The sequence below is a fragment of the Heterodontus francisci genome, chromosome 3 (assembly GCF_036365525.1).
Source record: "Heterodontus francisci isolate sHetFra1 chromosome 3, sHetFra1.hap1, whole genome shotgun sequence".
Taxonomy (NCBI): Eukaryota; Metazoa; Chordata; class Chondrichthyes; order Heterodontiformes; family Heterodontidae; genus Heterodontus; species Heterodontus francisci.
The window spans coordinates 7,276,411-7,300,017 of NC_090373.1; the positions used below are offsets into that span (position 1 = coordinate 7,276,411).

General features: G+C 43.2%; 1 protein-coding gene across 20 annotated transcripts in view; it reads left to right on the top strand.

The window, feature by feature from the left end:
• Window positions 1-23,607, top strand: part of LOC137353703 (regulating synaptic membrane exocytosis protein 3-like) — a 1,492,914-nt gene that overhangs the window by 1,338,852 nt on the left and 130,455 nt on the right. For 2 of the 20 annotated variants that reach the window (XM_068020100.1, XM_068020101.1), the window contains one exon: window positions 4,024-6,764. The exons of the other annotated variants lie outside the window; for them this stretch is intronic. In XM_068020100.1, the coding sequence (XP_067876201.1) occupies window positions 4,024-4,357 (334 nt within the window). In that variant the 3' untranslated portion in view covers window positions 4,358-6,764. Of the gene's footprint in view, window positions 1-4,023; window positions 6,765-23,607 lie in introns of those variants that run through there. 20 annotated transcript variants of the gene reach the window in all.

Consider the following 23,607-nt stretch of genomic DNA (forward strand, 5'->3'; position numbering starts at 1 on the left):
TAAGTTCACAGAAACTAACATTTATAATGTTGAGGGACAGTGAATCATTTTATTTGTTATTTGGAGAGGCCCGTTCTGAAATTTAGTCATTGCTATGAAATAGCATGTGAAGATTTATTCTGGTTCCAGGATGTTTTGTGTATCAGAGATATATCACCATTCTTGAAACACACCAGGCAAACCAGGTCATAGAGTTATAGGGCTAAATTTTATTGACATCAAAGTCCCGCCACTGGGACAGAAAGCAGTAGTCGACCCAGCTCCGGCTGACACTGGGACCCTGGGGTGGCATTTTATTGGCAGCATCCAATTGAGGATGGCATCCAGCCTCCCAAAGTTGTGGGCCCAATCAGAGGGCCAGCAGCCTGGTGGCCTCAGTGGCACCCCTGTTCAAACTGGCCACTGCTGAGGATGCAAGATGAAGGGTGGCGGCCTCCATGGCGAGGCGCCTTTGAAGACGAGGCAAGTTAACTTTAAGGAGGCAGGCAGGCCCCAACCGCAGCCGTGGGGGTGGCCATTGCCGCAGGGGGGGCCCAACTGTAGACCATGGAGTGGCCATTAAGGAAGGCCTCACTAGGAACCCGCCGGGAGGCCACCAGAGTTTACCTGATGGTGTACCCAAGAGGTGGCGGCCTCTCCCAATGCTGGTAAAATGCCATTAGGGGCAGGAGGTGGCCCTTAATTGGCTCCTTAAGTGGCTCAGTTGGCCATCTGCTGGGCAGGTGCACCGCTGAGGTTCCTGCTGTTGGTAATATGCCATGATGGTGAAGACAATGGGCTCCCCTCCCAACACCTACCCCTACCATATTGCCAGCCCTTCCACCTCCCAGCCTTGTCTAAAGGGTAGGTAAAATTCAACCCATCGAGTCATTATGCACAGAAGGAGGCCATTTGTTCATTGAGTCCATGCTGGCTCTCTGTCGAGCAATGCAGTCAGTCTCATTTCTTTGCTCTATCCCTGGAGCCCTGTAAGTTTATTCCCCTCACTTGGATTCCCCAGGAAATTTTATTTAGTTTTTTTATTTAGAGATACAGCACTGAAACAGGCCCTTCGGCCCACCGAGTCTGTGCCGACCAACAACCACCCATTTATACTAACCCTACAGTAATCCCATATTCCCTATCACCTACCGATACTAGGGGCAATTTACAACGACCAATTTACCTATCACCTACAAGTCTTTAGGCTGTGGGAGGAAACCGGAGCACCCGGGGAAAACCCACGCAGACACAGGGAGAACTTTCAAACTCCACACAGGCAGTACCCAGAATTGAACCCGGGTCCCCGGAGCTGTGAGGCTGCGGTGCTAACCACTGTGCCACCCCAAATTTATCTAGCTTGTTTTTCTCGTTTTTATTTCTGTCTGACCTATCTGTACCATTAGTTGCACAAAACTGGATATTCGGCAAGTCATTCAGCATTTGTAGAGAGAAATGTGAATTTATGAAGTTTTGGATGTGTACCTACATTGGCATGTTGTTGTACAAAGACATATTTTCTTTGTTTTTTATTTGTTCTTCATGGGATGTGGCATTGCTGGCCAGACCAGCATTTATTGCCCATCCTGAATTGCCCTCGAGAAGGTGGTGGTGAGCTGCTTTCTTGAACCGCTGCAGTCCATGTGGGGTAGGTACACTCACAGTGCTGTTAGGAAGGGAGTTCCAGGATTTTGACCCCGCGACAGTGAAGGAACGGCGATATAGTTACAAGTCAGGATGGTGGAGTTCCCATGCATCTGCCTCCCTTGTCCTTCGAGGTGGTAGAGGTCGCGGGTTTGGAAGGTACTGTCGAAGGAGCCTTGGTGCATCACTCCAGTGCATCTTGTAGATGGTACACACTGCTGCCACTGTGCGTCAGTGGTGGAGGGAGTGAATGTTGAAGGTGGTGCATGGGATGCCAATCAAGCGGGCTGCTTTGTCCTGATGGCAGCTGATGGATTTTATCATTATTATATTAATAGCCATTGCAGTGTTTATTATTATTATTTGATTGCTATTCTTGCAGTTTATACCCTTGTTTAGTACAAGCCCGTCAAATCTTCCTCCCGCTTGTGGGGCGGGTGATGTGACCTAAGCAATGCTGAGTACAAAGCAGGCAAGGCGATTAGTTGCAGTACAGAAACCAGGTCAAAGATAGGAGCTAGCTATACTTTTTATATTTTCAGGATAGGCCCTTAGTCTGTGACAAAGTCCTCTGGATAGTTTGTCCTGTGATAGTTACTGTGTTAATTTCACATATACTCACTTCACCCCATACAAGTACCCTGATCCCAACATGTGGAAGGGGTCACAGTTGACCTCGTGGAATGTGTTGATCAGTCATTTCAGTTAAATTACATGCAACTGTCAATCATACAAACACCTCCAACTCCGAGACAGTGGTCGGGAACATCCAGAACATCCAGGGCGGCACAGTGGTGCAGTGGTTAGCACCGCAGCCTGACAGCTCCAGGGACCCGGGTTCGATTCCGGGTACTGCCTGTGTAGAGTTTGCAAGTTCTCCCTGTGTCTGCGTGGGTTTTCTCCGGGTGCTCCGGTTTCCTCCCACAAGCCAAAAGACTTGCAGGTTGATAGGTAAATTGGCCATTATAAATTGTCACTAGTATAGGTAGGTGGTAGGGAAATATAGGGACAGGTGGGGATGTTTGGTAGGAATATGGGATTAGTGTAGGATTAGTATAAATGGGTGGTTGATGTTCGGCACAGACTCGGTGGGCCGAAGGGCCTGTTTCAGTGCTGTATCTCTAATCTAATCTAATCTTAACTATGGATATAAAGTTATAGGCGCTATACCTGGTAAGTAATGACCCAGAGATGGATGAAAGAAATGGGCTTTTATTTCCCTTAAGCCAGGGGCCTGGTTTCTGGTTTGCATTTTAAAAATTTCTAGACAACTCTCTCAAAAAATCACAATGACCACTTCAAAATCAGAAGGAAGGCAATTCTGCATGATGTGTTTCAATGTCCCAGGTAACGAACGATATATTTATTACAGTTTTGTGACAAAGAATAAAAGAAGTAATGTTCCTCTTTCACCCCTGTGCTCACTGACCTACACCGGTTCCCAGTTAAGCAACACCTCAATTTTAAAATTCTCATCCTTGTTTTCAAATCCGTCCATGGCCTTGCTCCACCCTGTCTCTAGAATCTCCTGCAGCCCCATAACCCTCCGAGATATCTGTGCCCCTCTAATGCTGGCCACTTGAGCATCCCAATTTTAATCACTCCACCATTGATGGCCGTACCTTCAGCTGCCTGGGCCCTAAGCTCTGGAATACCCTCTCTACATCTCTCTGCCTCTCCACCTCACTTTCCTTCTTTAAGACACTCCTTAAAATCTACCTCTTTGGCTAAGCTTTTGGTCATCTGATCTAATATCTCCTATGTGGCTCAGTGTCAAATTTAGTTTGATTACTATACCTGTGAAGTGCCTTGGGACATATGTTAATTGTGCTGTGTAAATGCAAGTAGTTGTTGCTTTAACAACCGACAAGCCGTTGATCACATGCCTCTGTATGGTACGAGGTGAGAACATTCTGCCATTCAGCTGAATAACTCAGATAAGTACTTTCTGTCTCCTTTTTCCATCTGGTCTGAACATTTCAGCATGAGCACAAATATTTCCCACATGCTCCGCTGCACAAAACCTTTACACTCACCTCCAACCATCTCTTCAGGAAGGTGAAGTACAATTTGCTGATCTAAACACCATTTTGTTCAAGTTTATCTGGATTTCTTTGAGTAACGAATGTCAAATCAAATAAAGGCTGATTAATCCATTCAAAATGATGTTCAGTTGCCAGCATGCTTCTGCAAGTGATTCTGGTTTATATTTGTTTTGTTATATTAATCTGATTTGCATATAAGTATGGTTTTCATTCGTTTTGTTAACCTTAATGTATGAAACTTTTATTTCTTTCCCTTCATTAACCCTTTTGTGTTGCTTGCATTAATATTAATTTTCCTGTCAGTATCACTTGGATTTTCTTTTACTTCTGCCCCTTTCCCCTGTTTGTATTTTAGTTCATCATTCATTCGTGAGCTTCTGTGTGTCAGCTGTATGAATGGGGAGGATGAGGAGGAACAGAGACCCAAAGCTAAGCCTGTGAAGCCCACAAACCCGCCTAACCAACTGACCATAGTTACAGACCCACGACCACGGCCTAAGTCCATTGAGAAGGAGGCCAATGATTACTCCACCTTTGACATAGAAGAGTTGGTTCTCGGTACGCTCTCAGAGAGAGTCGGAAGCATAGAAACTGTCAGTGTCACAAGTACATTCAGTGATTCACTCTCAGAAAAGAAGGGTAAAGAAAAATTAATCAGAAGACAACATAAAGCACCTAAAAAGTTTTAAAAGATGTTCAGATTCCATTGTTCTATATTTTCATATTAAAATTTAAATTGCGTAGAAAAGAACAACTTTTTTTTAAACTCTGAAACTGTTGTGTGCCAAACTGAAGTTAATGTGGCATTCAAAAGGGCACTGTCATCTGCGAAGGGATCTCAGGACTTTGCAGTTCACTAACAAAGTAATGCACAACTAAGTGATTAATGGAGATTTCTTATGTTTTTATTACCTTAGCATAATATCGGCTCCATCTGCCACCAGCAAATTCTTAAGTTCAGTAATATAACAATCTAGAAAATCACATTGCATGTGCAGCAATGAGACAGCAATCACTCAGACTAAAAACTGATCTGGATTTTGGATCTATCCTTTAGGGCACACTGGTTCCAAAGTAAGATTAAGCCTCCCAAATGCAGCAACAGTGCCCCTTTAATAATGTGAGCATTTTCCTTCAAGTAAGAATGTTTTTAAAGACAGTTATATGTATTGGCGTTTTTTCACCCTTTTAAAAATGGTTTTCCACAACTATTATGGTGGATAAATTTCACATGTTTTAACGTGATTTGCATTGTAGTTTTGCCTTTATATTGGATTGAACAAACCATATCCAAGTAAAGTAGTCTTTCTACCCACTGCCATCGCAATTTGTGAGGGATGTTTATTGTTCCTATGTTCCTATTTCACAGTGTCCAGATGTTCAGTTCACATTTAGCACAATTTGGCAGATCTTCCTGAAACTAATCAAGGGCACATTTTACATTGGTTGGTTTGTAGATTTTCTCACCTGTACTTAAACACATTTTGAACTTTCTCCAGTTTGTATATTGTGAGAAAGTTTAATTAAGTGAGTTGATACCGTTTTGCATACCTGATTGTTTTTGGTTAAAGTAAAGAATTTTAGCCATAGAGTCAGAGTCATTTACAGGACAAAAGGAAACCATTCGGCCCATCGAGTCCATGCTGGTTCTCCACAGAGACATCCAAGCAGTGTCACTCCCTCACTCGATCCCTGTCGCCCTGCAACTACAAGTTAATTTCCCTCAAGTGCCCATCCAATTTTCTTTTAAAATCATTAATTGTCTCCACGTCCACCACGCTTGTGCGCAGTGAGTTCCAGGTCATTACCACTCATTGCATAAAGAGGTTCTTCCTCATATTCCCCTTGCATCTCTTGCCCAACATCTTCAATTTGTGTCCTCTCGTCCTTGTACTATCAGTTAATGAGAACAGTTTTTCTTTGTCTACTTTATCTATGCCTGTCATAATCTTATACATCTATCAAATCTCCCCTCAATCTCCTTTGCTCTAAAAACAACCCCTGCTTTTCCAACCTAACTCTTGTGACTAAAATCCTCCATCCCACTGTTGCTTGTTTACTCGAGTGGAATTGCTTGTTATTCAAAATCCTCCACTTTACATTGAAAATGTATACACTGATTAAAGTGCGGGATTTTTTTTTTTGAAAAAACAAATCTTATAATGAATAGGAAGCCGCAGGTCAGATTTCCTCACTGTGTCACCAATCCTATCACATCAATGAGGGAGAAATGCCTTTGATATCTCCATTGAAAGTAATGGGGCCATCACTTCAGAGCAGCTAATCACTCAGTCTAAGTAAAGCATGCCCTGACATTAACCCCTTTCCCACCAAAAAGATTTGAAAATATGAATGACATTTCGAATGGTGAGTTTTCTTTTAAGTGGAAGTGTAGTCTGCCTTGTTTTAAAAAGTTTAGAGATACAGCACTGAAACAGGCCCTTCGGCCCACCAAGTCTGTGCCGACCATCAACCACCCACTTATACTAATCCTACACTAATCCCATATTCCTACCACATCCCCACCTGTCCCTATATATTTCCCTACCACCTACCTATACTAGGGGCAATTTATAATGGCCAATTTACCTATCAACCTGCAAGTCTTTGGCATGTGGGAGGAAACCGGAGCACCCGGAGGAAACCCACGCAGACACAGGGAGAACTTGCAAACTCCGCACAGGCAGTACCCAGAATCGAACCCGGGTCCCTGGAGCTGTGAGGCTGCAGTGCTAACCACTGCGCCACTGTGCTCCAGGTTAAAAGATGGATTAGTATGCCGGTTAGAACTTGCTTTCATTAGGTACTAAACCGTAAGATGTTTGTTAGCTTGTTTTGGTATTGGGGGAGGACGCCTCACATTCACTATGTTGGAAAGCCCTTCAATCTCTTTTTGCTTTGAAATTTAAAACATGGAGAAAAGCTGATCTTTAAATACAGAGGTCATGAAGCAGGCAGTCAGACAACAAAGAGGTCTGAGAGGGATGGAATACAAGAAAGAAGAGGTAGAAAATTAGCTTAAGGTTAAGCAAGACAACCCACATAACTAGTGAAGCACAGAATTGTTGATCACTTTTACATTAATATGTGAAGACAAGTGACATTGATTGAAATAAATTAATCTGATCATACCTGTTGTTCTGTATGTTTATCTGATAGAAAATAAATCAGCTGAATGAGTCTCATCTCAACAAGTGTTCACTCTGCCCATCTTTAGAGATTGAAGAAATAAGCAGGCTAAAGAAAAGAGTGCCCATCCTGAGTTATTCTAGCACTCAAATAGATACAGAGCAGTGTGAGTCAAGATGCTCAGAAGATCTTAATAGATCGACTGACATTACTGAACCCAAGAAAGTATTTATGGCAGACCTAAATTCGTTACACATGCTTTTACGAATATAAACTGGAAGAACCAAGATAAGAACATAAGAATAAGAGCAGGAGTAGACTAAGCGGCCCTCGAGCCTGCTATGCCATTCAATACAATCAGGGCTGACCCTCGGCCTCAACTTCACTTTCCCATCCACTCCCCATATCCCTTGACTTCCTGAGAAACCAAAAATCTGTCTATCTCAGCCTTAAATATACTCAACAATGGAGCATTCACAACCCTCTGGGGTTGAGAATTCCAAAAATTCACGACCCTTTGAGCGAAGAAATTTCTCTGCATTTCAGTCCTAAATGATTGGCCCCTTATCCTGAGTCTGTGCCCCCATGTTGTAGATTCCCCAGCCAGGGAAATCAACCTCTCTGTGTCTACCCTGTCAAGCCCCTTCAGAATCTTCTATGTTTCAATGAAGTCACCTCTCACGGGCATGTGTTAATCGTATAGCGTCCATTGATTCTGATGCAGGCAGCATGCAAACTTTGTGCTGCCTCCTTATTCAAAATAGTCTCTGCGTGCAGCTACCGCTAAGCACACTGCTGAGTGGCTGCACACCTGAGCACAGAATGCAAAATTGTGAGAGGCTAGCACAACTTAAAGACAGCCTGCACCTCTTAAAGGGGATGTGCATTCTGGCTGGACCAGGTGCTGGAACTGGTTGCAGAAGGGAATGTGAGGTAGAAGAACAGTGTGGCAGAGAGTGAGCTCTCAAGATTTTCAGGTGCTGCACTGGAGGCCTCAGTCAAGGAGGTGCAGAGGAGAAGATATGTCATCTCTCCACAGGGGGCCAAGAGGCCCTCCAGACACACGCTGAGAAGGCACTGGGAGTAGATAGCCATGCTGGTGTTAAGAACAACCGCTCAAGTCAAAACCCCCAATCAAAAATATGATTCTGATTGTCGTGGGAGAAACGCACTGTTAATTCAATCCCGTCCCTCCACAGATCACATAACATATCATTTTAAACTTTTCAAATTAAAGAAAGACCCAGCCAAATTGTACCATCTATAAACCTACCCCCACCTACCCCCCGGAATGAGGCTAACCAAACCAGGTGGCTTTAGATCAACAAATTAACTGTTTAATTAGAAAAACTAAATTCTTAAACAATACTGAGATATAAATAACATTTAAAATAGAAAAAATAGTGTCCTTGCAGATTTACACTCCTGCTGAAGTGGACTCTTCCAATGTGGACCTATCTAAGGTTTCTTGCAGTCCTCACAGCCATCTGATGGGGAAAAAAACAGTAGAACAGTCTGTAGTCTAATTCAGCAGTTGAATTGATGCTCTTCTTTTCCAGCGATGAATTTCAGTAATTACAGATCAGTAGTTAAAGGAATTTGGTTATTTTATTTTAAGTAATTAATCTGGCTTGACATCAGAATTCTGAGAGTATAATAAATAGGGTTTAAATAAACCGAGGGAGAGCTCTCATTTCCTTCAGTATATGCTGGTCCAGCTATCTGTCTGTGTCTGTTAACTGTCTCAAAAGCCAGTTTTTCAGCTAGTTTCAGACGTCAATCAGCAACAATGTATCTCTCAATCCTCAGTCTGAGTGGCGAGATCCTATGGCAACAAGAATGCATTCTTTGACTCAATCTCTGGAGCCTGCTGCCTTAAGGCAGTACTGATCTTTTTACAGCCTTAAAGGCACACTGCATACTTCCCGGAAAAGAAAAAACTATAGGATTATAACACCTCTGCCCCTGGTGGAATAAAACACCAGTCCTGAAATGTGTTTCATTACAATGTGTAAAAAATACAATTTGAAAAAAAGCTAACATTTTTTCCCACATTTACAGATATGCTCTGCTAATAATTTACAGCATTCTCATCGCCATCCACATACATTAACATGGTTAAATCTGCGACAAAGCGTCTGTGATAACATTATTTTCCCCTGAAATGTGTACAACCCTCAGGTGATAAGGCTGTAACAACAGACTCCATCTAAAGATTCTAGCATTCGGTTCTTAAACTTTTCCACAAATGGTAATGGGTTATGGTCAGTTTATATTAATATCTCCTTATAGTCCTATTGGACATACACCTCAAAATGTTTGAGAGCCAGTAAAAGTCCCAATGTTTCTTTTTCCACAGTGGAATATTTTTGATGATGATAATTCAGTTTTCTAGAAATATACCCTACTGGCTTCTCTGTGCCCGATTCATCATCTTGCAATAGGACTGCACCAACCTCCAGATCGCTAGTATCAATCGCTAATTTAAAGGGTTTCGCGAAATTTGGAACAGCCAACACTGGTTCACTAATTAGGATTGCCTTTAGCTTTTCAAAAGCTGCCTGGCATTCATCTGACCATACTACTTTGTTTTTCTTTTTTTGTAGCAAGTCAGTTAACGGACCAGCCACAGTACTAAAGTGTCGTACAAATTTCCGATAAAAGCCGCACATCCCTAAAAATCTCATTATTTCCCGTTTTGATTTAGGGGTAGGGAACTCCATTAAGGCTTGTACCTTTGCCGTATTTGGTAATACCTGACCTTGCCCACTATGTGTCCGAGGTAAGTTACTCTTGCCTTTCCGAATTCACTTTTTTCCAAATTTACCAGTAGGTCCGCAGCTCGTAACTTTTTAAACAAAAGTTTTAATTGGTTTAAGTGTTCTTGCCAAGTGTTACTATATATTAGTACATTATCGAGATATACTACATAGTTGGGAACACTGACTACCACCTGATTCACTAATCTTTGAAAAGTGGCTGGGACATTTTTTTTCCCAAATGGCATCACCCGGCAATGATAAAGACCGTCAGGTGTTACAAAAGCTGATATCTCTTTGGCTCAAGGAGTCAAAGGAACTTGCCAGTATCCCTATAACAAGTAGATCTTGGTACGAAACTTAGCACTGCCCACTCTGTCAATACAGTCTTCTAAACATGGAATTGGGTAGGAGTCTGCCTTGGTTACAGCATTAACATTTCTATAATCTATACAAAATCAGGTTGACCCGTTAGGTTTAGATACCAGAATTACTGGTGAACTCCAGCTACTTTGACTAGGTTCGATCAAATTATTTTCCAGCATGTACTGGATCTCTGCTTTCACTTGGGCCTGTTTATTTGGACTCAAGCGGTAAAGATGTTGTTTTAAAGGAACGGTTTCCCCGATGTCCACATCATATGTGGCTAAGGTTGTACATCCCGGCTTATCCCTACAAATGTTTTGAAACGTTGTGAAAAACCTTGTTAGGTCTTCATGCTGTTTTGCCTCTAAGTGTAAAAGCATATTGTCTAATTTTCCTAGCATTCTATTTTCGCTAATCTGACAGTTGGAGGTTCAATCTGAGAATTTCCTAGGCCTATTTCTGCCTCATCCTCACTATCCTTTTCCTTCTCCACAGTCCCAATTACCTGACATACCTGTACTGGCTTATCCTCCTCCCTGCGGTAATATGGTTTGAGCAAATTAATGTGACACAACCGGTTCTTCATCCGGCACAGTGGTAGGTTGTGGCTTTCCCACCATTTGACATGTATGGCATGTTCTACAAAATTGTCTCACATCCTTTGTAAGACCTGGTCAATAATAATGTTGGCTTATACATGATTTCCAAATTCACCTATGTCCTGCAAAAGGAATGTCATGTGCTAACCTTAATAATCCTTGTTGATATTTAGGTGGTACCACTATCTGTTCAACAACTGTCCAGTCCTCGTCTGCAGGCCTATGAGGCAGTCTTCATTTCCTCCGCAAAGCCCCGTTTGCCATCTAATAGCCTTCTGAAACTCCTTCACCTCAGCTTCTGACAGAGCTGTCTGTGCCATTCGGTATAGCTCTGGATCAGCTTGCTGTGCTGCAATGATGGACGATCTGTTAAACATCTCATTTGGATTATCTAAATCCTCAAACAAAAGGTTTCAGATGCTTGGCTATCTATTTGTGGTGCCCCTTTTACCTCCGACAATGGATCCTGTTTAGCCATTGATTGGGTGACTACAGATATTAGGTCACTCTCTAGGCACACATTATACAAAGGTACGGGTATATTCTCCCCGCCAATTCCATTAACTAAAACTTTAGCATTCAAGGCGCTCTCTGGTGGAAACCTCATATCTTTCCCCAGCAAGAGTGTTTGGGTTGCTCCTGTGTCCCTGAGTATAATGATAGGTTTTCCTGCCTCACTTACAGGATGCGGAGTTATTCTCCCCTTTCACAGAAATTCATTATAACTCTCAGGTATTTTACTCTTAACGTCTACACTCTTTTTAGTTTTAGTATCTGGTTTCACATTCACAGCTGTCGTTAAAGCTATAACCTAGTCTGCTATACTAGTCTTTTCCTCTGCACTAGCTTTGTGTACCCCAACAAGTCCTATGGGTTTACCTCGCAATTTCCAGCACTCTGAATGAAGATGACCCATTTTGTGGCAGTGATAACACTCTGGCATTTCATCTGCTTGGCTATTTTTTCTAAAGATATGAAAAATGCCTCTATGTCCCTTTCCTCAAACTTAGGAACAGCCTGTATAAATTTAAACAACATTTCTCTGGGTCCTGATCTAAATTCAGATTCTCCCTGACCCTTATGTCTTAGTTCCATCTCTTTTAGCCTAATTCCCTCTCTTTCTCCCTGTTTTCCAATTCAAGTTTTTTTGTTTCTAACTGAATCCGAGCCAATACCACTGCGTCACTCTCGGACCTACTTCTTTCTCGTTCCTCATATTCATCATCATCTTCTACCAATTCCAGATGTTCAGCTATTATGTCAATTATCTCTGCTTTTTTGGCTCCTGATTTCAATTCTAACCCCAATTTCTCTGTCAATTCTTTTAATTTGTTCTTAGTTAAAGTTATCAAGTCACTCAGGGAAACATTCTGCTTTCCCAAAAACTCTGCTGCAACCACCAATGTCATTCCAATGGTATAGACTGCACCCTATTATACAAGGGACCTGGTTCTTTTATTTCTTTGTAATTGGCGTTAGATTTAGATCCCAACAATAGAGTTTCCAATTGATCCCAATTTAAATGTGTTATCCCAGAAATGAGTAATTAATATGATTCCAAATGCGAGCACTCCAATTTAGTCTGATTCTCATCCCAAATGCAAGCCACCAAATTAAATATGATTCAATCTTGAGTGAGCCCTCAATTAATATGATACGACCAACCGCTCAAGTCAAAGCCCCCAGTCAAAATATATGATTCTGATTGTGGTGGGAGAAATGCACTGTTGATTCAGTCCCATCCCTCCACAGATCGCCTAACATATCATATTAAACTTTCAAATTAAAGAAAGACCCAGCCAAATTGAACCATCTATTAACCCCCGAATGAGGCTAACCAAACCAGGTGTCTTTAGATCAACAAATTAACTGTTTAATTAGAAAAACTAAATTCTTAAACACTACTAAGATATAAACAACATTTAAAATAGAAAAAAAATAGTGTCCTTGCAGATTTACACTCCTGCCGAAGTGGACTCTTCCAATGTGGACCAGTCTAAGGTTGCATGAAGTCCTCACAGCCATCCGATTGGGAGAAAAAGATTCTTCAACTTTAGAACAGTCCATAGTCTAATTTAGCAGTTGAATTGATGCTCTTCTTTTCCAGTGATGAATTTCAGCAATTACAGTTCAGTAACTAAATCAATTTGATTAGTTTCTTTTAAGAAATTAATCTGGCTTGACATCAGAATTCTGAGAGCATAATAAATAGGGTTTAAATAAACCAAGGGAGAGCTCTCATTTCCTTCAGTATATGCTGGTCCAGCTGTCTGTCTGTGTCTGTTAACTCTCAAAAGCCAGCTAGTTTCAAATGTCATTCGGCAACAATGTATCTCTCAATCCTCAGTCTGTGAGTGGCTGTATCCTACGGTAATGAGAATGCATTCTTTGACTCAGTCTCTGGAACTTGCTGCCTTAAAAGCAGTACTGATCTTTTTACAGCCTTAAAGGCGCACTGCATACTTCCCGGATCATAATGCTAAGAGTCTATCAACACAACTATAACACTCATCTACCCAACAAAGTGGAAAATTGCCCGGGTAATTCCTGTCCACAAAAAGCAGGACAAATCCAATCCATCCAATTACCACCCTATCAGTCTACTCTCAATCATCAGCAAAGTGATGGAAGATGTTGTTGACAGTGCTATCAAGCGGCACTTAAAATGCAGTAACCTGTTCACTGATGCTCAGTTTGGGTTCTGCCAGAAATACTTGGCTCCAGACCTCATTACAGCCTTGGCCCAAACATGGACAAAAGAGCTGAATTCCAGAGGTGAGGTGAAAGTGACTGCCCTTGATATCAAGACAGCATTTGACCAAGTGTAGCATCAAGGAGCTCTAGCAAAATTGAAGTCAATGGGAATCAAGGGCTGGAGTCATACCTGGCACAAAGGAAGATGGTTGTGGTTATAGAGTCATAGGGAGATACAGCACAGTGGCGCAGTGGTTAGCACCGCAGCCTCACAGCTCCAGGGACCCGGGTTCGATTCCGGGTACTGCCTGTGTGGAGTTTGCAAGTTCTCCCTGTGTCTGCGTGGGTTTTCTCCGGGTGCTCCGGTTTCCTCCCACAAGCCAAAAGACTTGCAGGTTGATAGGTAAATTGGCCATTATAAATTGTCACTAGTATAGGTAGGTGGTAGGGAAATATAGAGACAGGTGGGGATGTTTGGTAGGAATATGGGATTAGTGTAGGGTTAGTATAAATGGGTGGTTGATGGTCGGCACAGACTCGGTGGGCCGAAGGGCCTGTTTCAGTGCTGTATCTCTAATCTGAAACAGGCCCTTCTGCCCACCGAGTCTGTGCCAACCAACAACCACCCATTTATACAAATCCCATATTCCCTACGACATCCCCACCATTCTCCTACCACCTACCTACACTAGGGGCAATTTACAATGGCCAATTTACTTATCAACCTGCAAGTCTTTGGCTGTGGGAGGAAACAGGAGCACCCAGCGGAAATCCACACAGTCACAGGGAGAACTTACAAACTCCGCACAGGCAGTACCCAGAACCGAACCTGGGTCACTGCACTGGCGAGCCTGCAGTGCTAACCACTGTGCCACTGTGCTGCCCACTGGCTGTTGGAGGTCAATCATCTCAGCCTCAGGACATCACTACAGGAATTCCTCAGGGTAGTGTCCTAGGCCCAACCACCTTCAGCTGCTTCATCAATGACCTTCCCTCCATCATAAGGTCAGAAGTGTAGATGTTCACTGATGATTGCACAATGTTCAGCACCATTCGTGACTCCTCAGGCTGAAGCAGCCCATGTCCAGATGCAGCAAGACCTGGACAACATCCAGACTTGGGCTGATAAGTGGCAAGTAACATTGGTGCCATACAAGTGCCAGGCAATGATCATCTCAAACTATAGAGAATCTAACCATCTCCCCTTGATGTTCAATGGCATTACCATCGCTGAATCTCTCACTATGAACATCCTGGGAGTTACCATTGACCACAAACTGAACTAGACCAGCCACATAAATGCTATGGCTACAAGAGCAGGTGAGAGGAGGGAATTCTGCGGTGACTAACTCACCTCCTGTCTCCCCAGTGCCTGTCCACCATCTACAGGGCACAAGTCAGTAATGTGATGGAATACTCTCCACTTGTCTGGATGAGTGCAGCTCCAACAATACTCAAGAAGCTCGACACCATCCAAAGCAAAGCAGCCAGCTTGATTGGCATCCCATCCACCACCATCAAGGTTAATTCTCTTCATCACCAACACACAATGGTAGCAGTGTGTATCATCTATAAGATGCACTGTAGCAACTCACCAAGGCTCCTTCGACAGCACCTTCCAAACCCGCGGCCTCTACCCCCTAGAAGGACAAGGGCAGCAGATGTGTGAGAACACCACCACCTGCAAGTTCCCCTCCAAGTCACACACCACCCTGACTTGGAACTATATCGCCATTCCTTCACTGATGCTGGGTCAAAATCCTGGAACTATTTCCTTACAGCATTGTTGGTGTCCCTATACTCCAACTGCAGCGATCCAAGAAGGCAGCTCACCACCACTTTCTCAAAGACAGTTCGGGATGGGCAATAAATGCTGGCCTAGCCAGCGACGCCAACATCCCACAAATGAATAATAAAAAAAACAAGTGCCAGGCAATGACCATCTCCAACAAGAGAGAATCTAACCACCTCTCCTTGATATTTAACGACTGAATCCCCCACTATCAACATCCTGAGGGTTACCATTGAGCAGGAACTGAACTGGACCAGACATATAAATACTGTGGTTACAAGAGCAGGTCAGAGGCTGGGAATTCTGCAGCAAATAACTCACCTCCTGTCTCCCTAAATCCTGTTCACCATCTACAAGGAGTCAGGAGCGTAATGGCACATAGGAACAGGAGTAGTCAATTAGCCCCCTTCAAGCCTGTTCTGCCATTCAAGGAGATCATGCACTGATCAAACATTTTCTCCTGAACACACTTCAGAAACTATTCGCCCCCTTTGCCCTTTAACCTACTTACTCTCCCAGTGTATATCAGAATAAAATGCCCCATTATCACAACTCCAACGTTTTAGCACCTCTCTGCAATATCCCTGTAAATTTGTTCCTCTATATCCTTCCCACTAGTTGGTGGCCTATAGAATACACCCAGTAGTTTAAAGGTACCTCTATATTTTCTTAACTCTAAGCAAATGGATTCTGTCTTTGTCCCCTCTAGGACTCTCTCCAGCACTGTAATACTCACCTTAATCTATACTAAACCATCCATCCTCTTTTCCTTCCCTAGTTTTCCTAACATTTTGTATCCAGGGATAGTTAGTATCCAGTCCTGCCCTTTTTTGGAGCCGTCACCATTATTGCTGCATCATATTCCCATGCAACAATCTGCGCCTGCAGCTCACCAATCTTATTTACCATGTTTTCTGCATTAACATACATGCGATGCAAACCTATCTTAGACCTTCTTGTATTCTCTATTAGTCTGATCCCATCTAATACCGTACTATTTCTTACTCTAGTGCTATCTGTCTCTCCCAATCCTTTGTGAATCTTGTTTCTCCTTCACAATGGTACATCCTGGTGCATATGCCCCTGCCAAGTTAGTTTAAACCCTCCTCCACAACTACAGCAAACCACCTGCGAGGACATTTGTCCTGCCTCTGTTCAGGCGCAACCTGTCTAGCCTGTACAGGTTTCACCTCCCCTGAACTGGTTCCAATGTCCTAGGAATCTAAAGCCCTCCCTCCTGCACTAACTCTCCAACCACACATTCATCTACTCTATCCTCCTATTTCTATACTCACTAGCACATGGAATGGGGAGTAATCCAGAGATTACTAGCTTTGAGGTTCTGCTTATTAATCTCTCTCTAGATCCCTAAATTCTGCGTTTAGGACCTCATTCCTGCTCCTCCTTATGTTTTGGACCACAATCTCTGGCTGTTGCCCCCCCCACCACCACACCCCCCTGACCCCTAACAATGTTCTGCAGCCGCTCAGTGACATCCTTGACCCTGGCACCAGGGAGGCAACATACCACCCTAGAATCATGTCTGAGGCCACAGAAATGCCAGTCTGTTCTCCTAACTGAAAAATCCCCTATCATTATTGGGGATTTATCAATCTTTCTCCTGCCCTCACTCCCACCCTGTACAGATGAGGCACCCGTGGTGCTGTGGACTTGGCTCTGGCTGCACTCCCCAGTGGAACCATCAGTCTCACCAGTATTCAGAACTGAATACCAGTTAAAGAGCGAGATGCACTTAGGGGAGCCCTGGTGCATGGATGGACTTTGGAAAGTCCTTGAAAAACTTGGATGCCCACCCAGGTTCCTGGCCATGATGAAGCAGTTTCATAAAACTCAGTGCAGACGAGTCAAGCAAAACAGCGACCACTTGAATCCCTTCCGTATCTCCAATGGCATGAAACAGGGATGTGTGCTGGCCCCGATCCTATTCACTATATTTTTCAGCAAGATGCTGCAGCAGGCAATGGAACACCTTAAGGAGGGAGTTTATGTACACTTCCGGACTGAGGGAGGCCTTTTCAACCTCAGGCATCTTCAGGCTCACACAAAGACACAAGAAAAACTCATCCATGAACTTCTTTTCACCGATGACTGTGCTCTCCTGGCCCACAGTCAGTCAGACCTGAAACGTATAACAACACATTTTTCAGATATGGCACAACTCTTCGGACTAAACATCAGTTTAAAGAAAACTGAAGTCCTGCATCAGCCTGCACCCCAAGAAGAATATAGACCACCAAGCATTGTCATTGAGGGATGCTTCTATTTATTAGATGGCTATCAAAACGTTGCAGAAATAAAACTTAACACTTCAAAAACTTAAGATTTATCTTAGATCTTTATCTGAATACTTACCCTCAATCATGGTCTTTGTTCCCTTGGGTTCAGTTCCTGCCCTCAGTTGTCACTTTTTCACTCTGTGATTCTTTTGCAATACTCAGTTGTTATCTCTGCACCTGTGTTGTATTTATGCTCCTCGATCCTCCCCTGAATGTCAAAATGTTTAGGGCCAGTAATAACAATCGTAAGCACACTTAATGATATAACAAGTCTCAATGACTGCCAACCAACCTCTCTAGCACTGAAAATTAATTATTAGAAATGTGGCCTCATTCCTTGAGGTTTTGGATTTTTGGGGTGATTTTTTAAAAGTGTCAAATTTAAAATTTACATTTTTTCCCCATTTTTTCCTTTCTGTCTCTTTTCTCTTTCTCTTAATCTCTCTTTGCCTCTCTTTATTTCTCTTTCTGCACCTGATTTAACCACTCTAATTCACCTGCATTCTCAGTCCCTCCACTGTTTAATTAACAATCCTTCAATCTGATTGCTTAAGGAGATACTATGTTTCCCTCATGGCTGATCTTGGGCTTCAATTCCACTTTCCTGCCCGCTCCCCATATCCCTTGATTACCTGCCCTGTACCTCTAAGCATATATTACCCTCTGTGTCCCTACTAGGCCCCAGTCCACCTCTTACTACGAGCTTACTATTTACATGCCTGTAGAAGATTTTTGGGTTTCTTTTATGTTGGCTGCCATTCTGTTCTCATATCGTCTCTTTGCCAGTCTTATTTTCCCTCTTAACTTTCCCTCTCAACTTATTGTATTTGGTTCTCACTTGAAGAATTCACCTGACATGCATCATACACCCTCTTTTTGTTTCATCATAATCTCTATCCCCCTCATCATCCAAGGAGCCCTGTTTTTGGTTCCTCTACCTTTCGCCCTTGTTGGAATGTACCTAGTCTGTACCTGAAGCATCTTCTCCTTAAAGATAACCATTTGCTCTGTTACAGTTTATCCTGTCAGTCTTTGGTTTCATTTTATCCTGGCTCGATCCCTTCTCATCGCATTGAAATTAGCCCTCTTCCAATCTAGATGTTCCACCTTATATCGTTCCTTGCTTTTCTGCATTATGGGTCTAAACCTTATGATATGATGACCACTCTAACCCAAATGTTTCCCCGATAGACACTTGATCCACTTGGTCCACCTCATTTCCCAGCACCAGATTCAGCAATGCCTCTTTTCGAGTTGGACAGAGAAAAGACTGATCAAGGAAATTCTCCTGAACATAATCCAGAAATTCCTCCCCCTCCTTTCCCTTTGCTCTAAAATTATCCCAATGTTTCTGTGCTGTAAAACTCAATGACTCTATTATATTTGGGTAACTAAAGTTCCCCAATATCACCACTCAATAGTTCTTGTACATCTCTGTGATTTCCCTGCAGATTTGCTACTCTATCTGTCTCTCTCTCTCTATTTGGAGGCCTATAGAATACCTGTTATGTGAGGCAAGGGAGGAGATTGCAGGGGCTCTGATACAAATTTTCAAATCCTCTCTGGCCACAGGAGAGGTGCCAGAGGACTGGAGGACAGTGAATGCAGTACCATTATTCAAGAAGAGTAGCAGGGATAAACCAGGTAATTACAGGCCGGTGAGTCTAACATCAGTGGTTGGGAAAATATTAGAAAAAGTTCTGAGGGACAGGATTAATCTCCACTTGGAGAGGCAGGGATTAATCAGGGATCGTCAGCATGGCTTTGGCAGGGGGAGATCATGTCTAACTAACTTGATTGAATTTTCCGAGGAGGTGACTAGATGTGTCGATGAGAGTAAAGCAGTTGATGTTGTCTACATGGATTTCAGTAAGGCTTTTGATAAGGTCCCGCATGGGAAATTGGTTAAGAAGGTAAGAGCCCATGGGATCCAGGGCAATTTGGCAAATTGGATCCAAAATTGGCTTAGTGGCAGGAGGCAGAGGGTAATGGTCGAGGGTTGTTTTTGCGAGTGGAAGCCTGTGACCAGTGGTGTACCACAGGGATCAGTGCTGGGACCCTGGCTGTTTGCAGTGTACATTAATGATTTAGACGTGAATATCGGAGGTATGATCAGTAAGTTTGCAGATGACACGAAAATTGGTGGTGTTGTAAATAGTGAGGAGAAAAGCCTTAGATTACAGGGAGATATAGATGGGCTGGTAAGATGGGCAGAGCAGTGGCAAATGGAATTTAATCCTGAAAAGTGTGAGGTAATGCATTTTTGGATGTCTAACAAGGCAAGAGAATATACAATGGATGGTAGGACCCTAGGAAGTACAGAAGGTCAGAAGGACCTTGGTGTACTTGTCCATAGATCACTGAAGGCAGCAGCACAGGTAGATAAGGTGGTTAGGAAGGCATGTGGGATACTTGCCTTTATTAGCCGAGGCATAGAATATAAGAGCAGGGAGGTTATGATGGAGCTGTATAAAACACTAGTTAGGCCACAGCTGGAGTACTGTGTAAAGTTCTGGGCACCGCACTATAAGAAGGATGTCATTGCACTGGAGAGGGTGCAGAGGAGATTCGCCAGGATGTTGCCTGGGCTGGAGCATTTAAGCTATGAAGAGAGACTGAAAGGCTAGGGTTGTTTTCTTTGGAGCAGAGAAGGCTGAGGGGGGACATGATTGAGGTGTACAAGATTATGAGGGGCACTGATAGATTAGATAGGAAGAAACGTTTTCCCTTAGCGGAGGAGGCAAGAACCAGGAGGCATAGATTTAGGGTAAGGGGCAAGAGGTTTAGGGGGGATTTGAGGAAAAATGTTTTCACCCACAGGGTGGTTGGAATCTGGAACGCACTGCCTGAAGAGGTGGTGGAGGCAGGAACCCTTACAACATTTAAGAAGTATTTAGATGTGCACTTGAAAAGCCATTGCATACAAGGCTACGGGCCAAGTGCAGGAATATGGGATTAGAATAGTTGGGTACTGGATGGCCAGCACAGACATGATGGGCCGAAGGGCCTGTTTCTGTGCTGTATAACTTTATGACTCTGTGACTCTAGTCACGCGATCATTCCCATTTTGCTTCTTAACTCTAACCAAATGGATTCTGTTCTCGCCCCCTCAAGGACATCCTCTCTTTCCAACACTGCAATGTCTTCCCTAATCAGTACTACCACCCACCTCCTTTTTTCGTTCTCTACCTTTTCTGAACACTTTATTTGCTTCACCTCACCCATTTTTTGGGCTCACTGAGCTCAGTTGGGCTTCTTGCCGGGCATATTTAGATGAGGCCTGAGAACCAATTTCTTGTGATCCTTGGATGGTTGTCTTCACTCCCTGTGCCAAACTGGCCTAAAGCATTTCTAGGCTACCATTCCTCAGAGCAACATGAAGAAAACCTGAAGGCCCAACACCTGCTGCACTCGGTGTAGCCTAATTTCGCAGAGTAGTGAGGCCCCTCATTAGCATATGCAAGGAGCCCAACACCTGTTTTTTTTACTTCATTCATGGGACATGAACAGATTGATAGTCGGGGTTCAGCGATGCGAATGTCGTTGAACATCAAGTGGAGATGATAAGATTCTCTGTTGTTGGAGGTGGTCATGTGCTAGCATTTGTGTGGCACAAATTGTACTTGTCACATATCAGCTCAAGCCTGAATGTTGTCCAGGTCTTGCTGCATGCAGGGTGGGGGAAAGGAGTAGTGGGAAGACAAGGGCAGGGAAGGAGGGAAATGGAGGGCAGGGGAAAGGTAAGGGAAAATGGAGGGGAGAGGGGGTAAATGGAGGATGGGGGAAGAAGGAAACCAGACGTCCAAAACTGGAGAGTGGATAATGGGAGAACAGAGGGCAGGGAATGAAGGGGAAACTGATGGAGGGAGAGGGGGAAGCTGAATGCATGGGAAGCAGGGGCAACCAGGGCAGGGGATGGGGGAACTGAGCTTGGAGGAGAGATTGCAAAGGGGAAATCGGAGGTGGAAGAAGCTTGGTTTCTACCAATAACTAATGGTGAGTCACTGAAATTACACTTGGTGTTGACAGCTCTGAACTGGATACCTCAGTCAGAGCTGATCAGTACTTGAACTTCACACACTGAAGCCAGGCAGTACAGACAGACCTGAATCAAACTGGGAGATGGCACAAAGGGCAGCGGGCTCAGTGTTTGTGGCACTTCCCAAAGGGCTCATTGTCCTAAACTCAGGTCAGCACCAACATTTCCAACGCAGCCGCTGAGCTCAGGCTCAGTCAAAGAGGGTTGTCATAGCATTATACAGAGTATAACACAGGAGGAGGCCTGTTTCCCTTTGAAATGAAATTCTAGTCTCTACCTCAATAGCCATGTGGTGAATAATCCCACAGTCCAATAGCCTTCAGTTTGAGAAGCTTCTTCCTCTCTTCTCCCTTGGTTCTTCCATTGAGAATCCTCAGCCTCTCTCCCTCTTTGTTTTCCATTCACCCTCCAGTAGAAACAATCTTTTACTATTTACCCACAGTGAGATTTACTGGCTGCTCCTCTCCCAGTGCTGTTCCCACTCACCACTTTGCTGCTGGTGCTGTTCCCAGCTCTGTAGGAAATATGTGGATTTTATAACTGGCTGAAACATTCTTCTTTTTAAAAAAACTTACAAATGCTATGACCGAGGCGGGAGGAGTGCATTAGCTTTTCTAGTTCCACTTCTCTACAGGTCACAACACATATTTAGATGTTTACCCAGTTACCACTATGGTCAATCATATACTCTATCCCCGAATAAAATGCACCAACCAGGTTCTTTAATAAACACCAAAATTATCAGTTTATTATAAAACAAGACTTAACCAGTATCAAAGCAAAGCATTAAGACACAGATTGAAATATGAAAGTTCCCATTTTATCTTAGCCCCTCACACACACACACACGCACATTGGTTAACCGAAAAATAAACAGATTTCCTCTGCAGAGCTCATTTACAAAAAAAAACACACAAAAAAGGAATTCTTTGGCCAAATACTTGTTAATTCTTGGAGAAAATAGATGAGATATGTTGTGCCCCAAAATGGCATACAGTCTGGCATCCGAGTACACATAGATGAGTTACCGGGATCTTTTCTGGAGCAGTTCTTTTCAGGCGGCATCAAGAATTAACCTGGCAAGCTTTCCAGGAGCTCCTTAGGAGAAATGCGGCATTTCACAGAGACAAGAGAAAGGAAGCAAGCTGGGTATTTCTCTCTTGGCAGGTTGATCTCCAACTGCTTTCAAACACAGTCCACACCCCAATTGAAGCAAAACAATATCTCAGAAGCGAAACCAAACAGCAAGTCAGAACCTCCTGACCCTCATAAATTGTGACATGTCACTTCTGTGTAAACATCTCCCCCAAGTCACCAACGTTTCTGCTGTTTATTGAGCTTAAGGTATATGACTTCCAGGAAAGATTGTTTTCAAACAAGACCTCAAGTGTCCTTCCGGCAATCTCTTCTAAAAAACAAAGTCCAACATCTATGGAATTCCTTCAACTCTCCAATGAATCCATCTCCACAGTTCTAACACACAAATCCTCAAAAAAATTTTAAAAATAGAAGCACCTTCATAACACCTCTCTCCTTGGAAGAATGAAACTGCATTTTGAATTCATTTCATTATAAAGCATGGAAAAACAGAAGGTAAAAAAAAAATTAAAACACTAATTCTCATTCACTCTTTATCTGTAGCTAATACTGTTCTGCTTTGCACCATCTTTGCACTCAGATAACTCAAAGCAGATTTAAATCCTAGACAAAGCAATTACATTATGTTTCCCCACAATATGGATGATCTTTAGGTGATAAAGTTGCAATAGTAAACTCCATCGGAATAGTCTAGCTTGCTAGTATTTGAATTTTTCCACAAAGGCTTGGGGGTTATGATCAGTATATAAGTATCGTTCTGTAGTCGTGCAGATATATACTTCAAAATGCTTACGAGCTAATGACAAGCTCAGGGTTTCTTTTTCCACTATTGAGTATTTCTTTTGCTGTCGATTTAGATTTTTGGAAAAGTATCCCATTGGCCATTCTATGCCTGATAACAGGACTGTGCCGACCCCCAATTCACTAGCATCAATTGCTATCTTGAAGGGCTTCATGAAATTTGGGGCAGCCAACACTGGTTCATGAATCAAAATGGTTTTCAGCCTCTCAAAAGATGTTTGGCACTCCCCTGACTACATTACCTTGGTTTACTTTTTTTGAAGCACATCTGTCAGTGAAGCAACTATGCTACTAAAATTTGGCACATCTTCTGCTTCTTTGGCCTCCTTGTCTCGAGAGACAGTGGGTAAGCGCCTAGAGGTGGT